General features: G+C 35.9%; 1 protein-coding gene across 2 annotated transcripts in view; it reads right to left on the bottom strand.

Annotated features, from left to right (window-relative positions):
* Positions 1–4950, bottom strand: part of LOC306874288 (ligand-dependent nuclear receptor corepressor-like protein) — a 24130-nt gene extending 19180 nt beyond the window's left edge. The window contains exons 1-4 of one of the 2 annotated variants that reach the window (XM_079424236.1): positions 4831–4950; positions 3130–3195; positions 2954–3033; positions 2552–2681 (exon numbers count right to left, since the gene is read on the bottom strand). In XM_079424236.1, coding sequence (XP_079280362.1) covers positions 2552–2681; positions 2954–3033; positions 3130–3195; positions 4831–4927 — 373 coding nt within the window. In that variant the 5' untranslated portion in view covers positions 4928–4950. The remainder of the gene's footprint in view (positions 1–2551; positions 2682–2953; positions 3034–3129; positions 3196–4830) is intronic. The other variant, XM_079424238.1, reaches the window with a different exon arrangement.
* Between the last annotated feature and the right edge of the window lie 2921 nt (positions 4951–7871).

Here is a 7871-nt window from a genome sequence, read left to right as displayed (position 1 = left end):
TAGTTTTACTTTTCTTTTTGTTTTCGTTTTGAGAAGCTTGTTTTCTTTGCATGTTTACCTCACGTTACGCTATTGAGGCTTTCCTTAATTTAAAAAAATATATATATTAATATTTATTTGCTTCCTCAGAGTTTGCTAAACATTCTGTAATATACTCGGTATATAGTACAGCATGTTATTCCTGTGCCATGCCTCGTCTTATTCGTTTTTGTTAATAAATGTTATGTAAGCTAGTTTGTCAGTGTCAACGTACTGTTTTATTGTTGTTGTGCTTTTTAATTAAGAATAACAATGAATCCATCTTCTGTTTTAGTCTTAAAAAATGAAAGGTGTATAGATATAAACAAAACACAATGATCTTTTCTTGTAAAATGTGACACCAAGATCGCACATTTGAAAGTGAAAGCGCACGAAAAAAGGAATTCCTGTTCACAAAATTTAAATCACAAATAATACTGATGAAAAAGAACGAGTTGAATGTTGAACATTTTCATTACCATATAACTATAAACTATGATAAAAGTTCATCAGCATGCATTGATTAATCAAATGTTCAAATGTGCAAAAACAAAAAAAATTGCAACCAAATTATGTACTCGTGCAACCAACTGAGAAAGTTAGTCGCAAAAGTGAGATCAGTGGGAAGAATGAGTCTAGAGCCCTGCATGAAAGACTGCTAATTCTCAAAACATTTTTTGTTAAGATGACTGAAAGGAGGAAAAACCAAAGTGAAGTATGGACTTGTTTCACGCAGTCATTTATTTACTTTATAACAGTAAATAAATATCGGTTCTGCATATCGGTTATCGGGCACATAGACATGCAAATAATTGGTATCGGTTATAAAAAAATCAATATCGGTCGATCACTAATATATACACATACATACATACATTATATATATATATATATATATACATACATAATACATACATATATATATATATATATATATATATATATATATACACACACACACACATACACACACGCATGTATATATATGTATGTGTATATATGTAAGTTGGGTTATCATAGGCAGGTTCACATGTGTGTCTGGATGCTAGGCACCAAGTTCAGCAGCTGCACTACAGAAAGCTGACAGAAACACTGAAGTAAAGATTTGTTGCTAGGGAAATGATACACTGCCTCATTTACAATGGAGGCGTCCCAAGTAGGGCTGACCGATATGGCCAAAAATATTATCACAATGCTTATTTCTATATCATACAATATCGATAGTTATCACAATATTCATTTACCATTAATGGGGAAGAAAATGCTTTCCACCCGTCTATTCGACCTTGAGAATAATTGTAAAGATTATTTGTTTGTTCACAATTAAACTCCACAGAGCTACCATGAAATCTATTTTATTTTCTCCTAAATTCTGGATTTCATTTCATTTTGTCCTGGAGTCTGTGTTTTATGATTCAATACAAATGTATTATAAAAAAATGGGGTCTAATTAAAGTAATTAATAAAACTTAAGTAATTTTTTAAGTAATTAAATCAATCTTTTAAATATCTGTTAAATACTCTTAAATATAAATGTAATTTACAACAAAACATTGCATTTGTATTTTTTGTCAAATAAAATGCTGCACAACAGCACTGTATAACTATACAGCTTAATGAAAAAAAATACCTTAGTTGTATGATATTCCTTAAAAATATTATTATTATTAATATTCTTATTATTCATTACTTGAGAATTACATTAGTATACAATAGTAATACAGCGCTATACAAATAATATATTTCTATTATAATTTCTTCAATTTGTTCACTGGACTTATTTTGATGGGTTGTTGTGAAAGTCTTTCCATTTTACTTTCAGTTTCAGTGTGTATTTGACAGTAGCTTTGCTCAAAAGAAAGGGTGAAAAGTTGTGAAGTGACTCTCAGAGCAGCTCTGGAGATGAAGTTTATATGTTCATGTCCTTATTTATTAAGAGGCAGATGCTGAAAACCCAGTGAACGTCACGTGTATCAGACAAAACCATGCCGTTCATTTCTGCAGAGACGTGCAGAGTTAGCCTATTAGCGACAAGCACTGACTAGCTGTTAGATTAATCCATAGATAAAAAAAAAGTCCAGAGCTTATCATCGTTATTGACTTTATTGCGACTCAATATGATATTGTTTTATGGCCTAGCCCTAGTGCCAAGTCTCTCACCGTAAACACAAGTAATAATTTGATGTCCCATTTTGTCCAGTGTAGATATGTAGACTTTGAATGTTGCAAACCATGCAACATTTTTGCAAATTTGCATTTTGTTGTGAATCTTTAGTGTAAACTCATCGTAAACAAACGCACTGAGAAAAACTGCTCTACAGAGTTTAATGGTAAGCTGTATTTTATTGCATTAAGCATCGTTTTCCCCCAGCTGTCTGGAAACCTACCAGAATAGACCTGCTACTCATTTTTGGATTATGACCCACCAGCTGAGAAGAAAAAAAAACTGCTCTGAACCAAACGGAAAATACGTAATAGCTGTCACAATGACTTCACTCCCTATGGATAATGGAAGTAAAAATGTATTTCTTACCCTTCTTACGAAATATAGCATCGAGGAATCTGTCTGCTTGGCACTGGAGTTTATCAGAGGTGGTCATGCCCTGAGGTGGGGGGGTTTCAGCAGGGGGTGGCGAGCCAGGCACGGCCACAGCAGGGTGGTCCTATGTCACCAAAAATAATAGTCAGTTACTGACCCCTGTCACATACAGCCCATACAAGTGTTAACTATAGTCTCACAGGCTTGAGTTGTCCTTAGTTATAATTAATGAAGTTGTTTAACCATATATTATAAAGAGACTGCATTAACAAACAGAACAACAGCTGCTAATCACGCAACTATTTGTTCTATACAAATGTCAAAGCATGACTTTTCTTGCTAACTAACACCCCAGAATAAGCACACTTTTTCTGTGGCTTTTGAGGGTTAACTTACATTCAGTTTCTCTAGCTGCAGGTTGCAAAAAGAGCAATTTGCATTCATGGACCAATCTTCCACAGCCTCTGGTTCACACTCTGAGGGAGAATCATATGAATATTCATCAACATTAAAAAACGATGAATTTTCTAAGACCAAGCACAGATGAATATTACCACACACATCAAACTCACCATCAAATATATTGAGATCTTGCAGCAGCCTTGGTCCATATATTCCCTCCAGTATGCTTTCAAACCCTGCAACAAAAAAAAAAAAGTCATTTGTAAGTAAAAAAAATTAAAATTAAAAATCCAACAGAGTAAAAGTGCCCTAGAAAAAAAATACATTATCATATACACATTCATATCTTAAACTTACACAGATCTGCCACGACTATTCCCTGCCAGAAAGTGGTGGCTGATGGTTGTTAAATGGTAAAAGGTCTACAAATCTAAAATTGTTTCTTGTTTACAACAAGAAAAAAAAATATTTTACATGCAATATATAATTCTATTAAATGTCCTAACAACAAAAGCAAATACTCACTGCACACAAAATCATTAGTTGCAAGACAAGTATAGGCCTATATGTAAAAAAAAAAAAAAGAAATTCAGGTGGTCATAATGCTATAATACAAGTGTAAATATTGTAGCTTATTTATATAAAAGTGAGAAAAGCTAATATTTGCAGTGCTGCTGCATTGTATGCATGAATGATGCCCTTCACAGCTACATTAACATGTCCTTAGAAAAAACACACAAAAAGCATGCCCCAGAATGTTACATTCTGCACATATTTTTTATACTAATCAATATTTTTGGTTGCACGAGTCTTTTTTCAAAGCATTAAAGCCACAAATTACATATTATGATGCAAAACATTTTAGACATGTTTGATGAACCATCCTATCATTAAAAATCTAGTTTTAAACAGGCCAAATCTCTGAATTTAACCTTAAAAACCTCAGAGGCCTTGACCCTTAAAACCATACAACAAATCACAATCTATTAAACTTACATTCTATTTAGATCAATTATATTCTGTTGTAGAAAAAAAAACTATTTTAACAATTCATTTTTAATTTGCACAAATTCAATATATAGTACCGTTTACAGCAGTGTATAAAATGAATGTCAACAGTTTCACAATAAACCGGAGGTTTTTTAACTTGGTGATCCGGTTATGCAGTAAACGTTAGTCACGTGACTGTGGATTTACGCTGAACATCGTGAACTCTGCCAAACAAGTGTTAACAACACTGGTTTTACCACATTTTAAAAGAGTAAGCTGGGTATCTATGCAACTAACGTTACCCGTTTTCAAAACATAAATAAAACGTCCAGTACTTTACTAAAGAAACACTCTCCTAATGACTTCTTAAACTCTTTTTTGGATATCTAGACAACAATCTAACGTTAGGGCAATGGTGCAAACGACCAAATAATTCACGCAAGAGATTCAAATGATGAACTATTATTATAATACAATCACGCGGTCGTTTGTAGATCGGTATTCGGTGCAGAAAGGGTCAGTGAGTTCAAAGCTAATTCGGTTATCGAGGAATCAAGAAGTAAGGACAAAGAAAATGGAGCCGGCAGAGCTCGCTTGGCCGTTGTCCGTTTTTTCTGTTAGCTAAGTTACAAAGGCTAAGTTACCTGGGGCTCGCGCAGACCACGGCTCTATATATATGTTATTTGTATATATATGTTGTATATAAATGTTATTTTTGAACTTGACACACGCTAGCTTAGCAACTCCGAGAGCTAGCAGCGGCTGGGGGAGGGAGCTCCGCGAGAGAAAGGACCCGAGCGGATGGATGGTGCGATATGTAAGCTTATGGAACTAACGCTACGCAAATACGGCTTTTCCGAGCACGGGGTGATGAATCTTACCGACACAGTGGATGAGTTTGTGTCGCCATGAGTCGAGTTCCCGTCGGAATCCTTTTCTTTCGGCCGTGCATCTGGAGCTCCGGCACTGGGTCGCCATTCTGTCCGTCCACCTTCCCCCGGCTCTGAGCGTGACGTCACCGCACGGCTCCGGTTGATTGACACGTGTCAGAACAGGCTGAGGGCGGGGCTTAGCGATGTAAACAACCCCCAGTATGTGCCTTTATTTTGTAAGATTGCGGTGCGCTGTTTGAGTTACGCGAAATTACAGTAGCTGCTTGATGAACTGAGTGCAGTGTACTTGAATACCAGCAGCGTTTCGTTTAATTTAACGCTGTAAGGTTAAGTTGACATGTCTGCACCTGTCATCTAGAACTCTTGTTAATTAACATTCTTCCTGTCAACCTCACTGGTCATTGGTTGTTTGCAGTCACGTGATTCTGATGACGCGCGAAATGCAGCTGGAGGGCAGGAAATTATTTTTCTCCAGAGGAATCAGTAGCAGAAACTCAAAATGCCTGTGTTTTGCATTGTTTATGAATGCTCAAATAGGTTAAACGGAGAAAGCACAAGCAGCTTTTACCGTGTACGCAAATATGTTGTTTATAAGGGAGGAAAAGTCAAGCAATTGACTGAAAAACCTGCGTCTGCGGTCGGGAGGAGCCGAGTCGGATAATGCTTGTGTGTGCAAGTGATTAATATAAGATATAATAATATATTAAGATATTAATAAAGACTTATAAATAGATACAAGGTGACACAGCCAGAATTCACTCAATGCTAAACGCGTAGACACGATGTAAATAAGATATTATTTGCAGTTCAGACATGCGTTTAGCATTGAGGGACTTCTGAGTGTCTCACGGTGAATCATGGCAGGCCTGGATAATCTATATCTGTATTAATATCGTAATATATTATTATATCTTATATTAATCATTTGCACACACAAGCATTATCCGACTCGGCTCCTCCCGACCGCAGACGCAGGTTTACAAGCCACTTTTTCCTGCGTTTTTAAGTCAATTTCTTGACTTTTCCTCCCTTATTAACAACATATTTTCGTACATGATAAAAGCTCCTTGTGCTTTCTCGATTTGAGCATCAATAAACAACACAAAACACAGGCATTTTGAGTTTCTGCTACTGATTCCTCTGGAGAAAAATCACTTCCTGCCCTCCAGCTGCATTTCGCGCCACAGCAATGAGACTCAGCTCTTATGTAACAGTTTGTAGCCTACTTTTTAATCATCAACCAGAAGCTAATTATATTGGTAATTCTGTTCTAAAATGTCTGCTAGTTCAATAATACTGTAGAAGTGGCTCAGAAAATCAGCTTTACCAATCAGTAGAATCAACCAGATATTGCATTGTCGAGTAAAATTTAAAAGATAAAATTGTGGGTACATTATTTTCATCATTCAGTTGTGCTCTATGCATTTAACTGTTGTAAATCATGAATTATAAATCTACAGATGTGTCCTTTTGTCTTTACGTTTAAATATGTTAACTTTAAACCTAATGTGTGCCCCTCCCCCATTTAACTAAAGTGACACACACATGCACACACACACACGCACTTCTAACAAATGTATATGAAGTCCAAATGTCCAGAAAGTGGAAGGCACTCAGAGAGAACAGATGGAGTTAATGCCCAGCTGAGCATCTATGTCACACACACACATACACACACACAGAGAGAGAGAGAGAGAGAGAACCCGTCTGTTTTACAATTCAATATGCTGCTTCTAATTCAGATGCACATGCAATTGATTTTATATTCCCTTTCTCCATTTTGGATCAATATACAGGTCATATATCAAAAGTATCGATCAACATGTTTTAATTTTACAAAGTGTCCATGTGTGTAAAATCCATGCTGGGATCAGAGTGTAATTTTGAGGTCATTTTGAACTATTTTTATCCCCTTGGATATCAGTCTTTCTGATACAGCTATCACACTTCATGCATTCAATCTCACGACTATTACTGCATGACTTTCAGTTTGAACCTCAAATCTCTACCAGAATCACTGAATCCAATTATAAACTATAATAGACAAAAAAAAAATATTAAATTGGGGAAAAAAGACAATTTTGTCAGTCTTATGAATAATCTCTCTCTCTCTCTCTCTCTCTCTCTCTCTCAATTCAATTCAAGTGTGCTTCATTGGCATGACAAAAACTATACATTTGTATTGCCAAAGCAATTGCAGCCGGGCTGCTTACAAATAGTGCATATATGTAATAACAGAAAGAAAAAGAATAATAATAATATATAAAAGTATTTAGCATTTAGTACAAAATGAATTACTAATGTAAGTATATAAACCAGAAATAAAAATAAAATAAGATTAGACAGATTTGCAGAGGCAAAATGTACATCTATTCAATATAATGGAGTAATATGGTTTAATATAATCTAGATGTGCTGGGAACATTAGATCAGGGTAGATTGAGTGTTTTCTCTTCTATGGTGACAGGCAGACACATATTGAGCAGCAAACACACAGCAGTTCTTGTGTTCTAACAGAAAGGGTAGTTTCTCCTGGTTAGGAAGAGTTTTAAATGTCAGATGGATCTGCTGTATTTTATCAGAGAACACTGTCCGTATATCTGTGTATTTTGAGCATTCTGTTAGGAAGTGCAGTTCTGTTTCTGTCTGATTCAGATCACAGTGTGAACACAATCTCTGCTCCGGGGGCAGCCATGTTTTTCTGTGTCTGCCCGTCTCTATCATCAGCTTGTGTCCGCTGAGTCTGTATCTGGTCAATGTGCTTCACAGCTTCTTATCTGACACTGTACAGATACTCTACCATGTACTCTCTCTTTAGGGCCGAATAGCATTGTATTTTACTCTGTTGTTGTGTTTGGGTTTGCCAATGAATGATGTAACTCTGTTTGATTTGTGCAGTAATCTGATTGATTCTGATGTTGTGATTCAGAGCATCAGTAGATGTTAGTGAAGCATCAGGACTGAAGCTCTGGATCAGCTGAGGGAAGGGGTTGCTTTCTTTGCTCATCTCTTGGTATTGCAGGGCTTTA

The sequence above is a fragment of the Barbus barbus genome, assembly GCF_936440315.1.
Source record: "Barbus barbus genome assembly, chromosome: 8".
Taxonomy (NCBI): Eukaryota; Metazoa; Chordata; class Actinopteri; order Cypriniformes; family Cyprinidae; genus Barbus; species Barbus barbus.
Note: the sequence above shows the minus strand (reverse complement) of the source record. Positions and strands in the feature narration are given on the sequence as shown.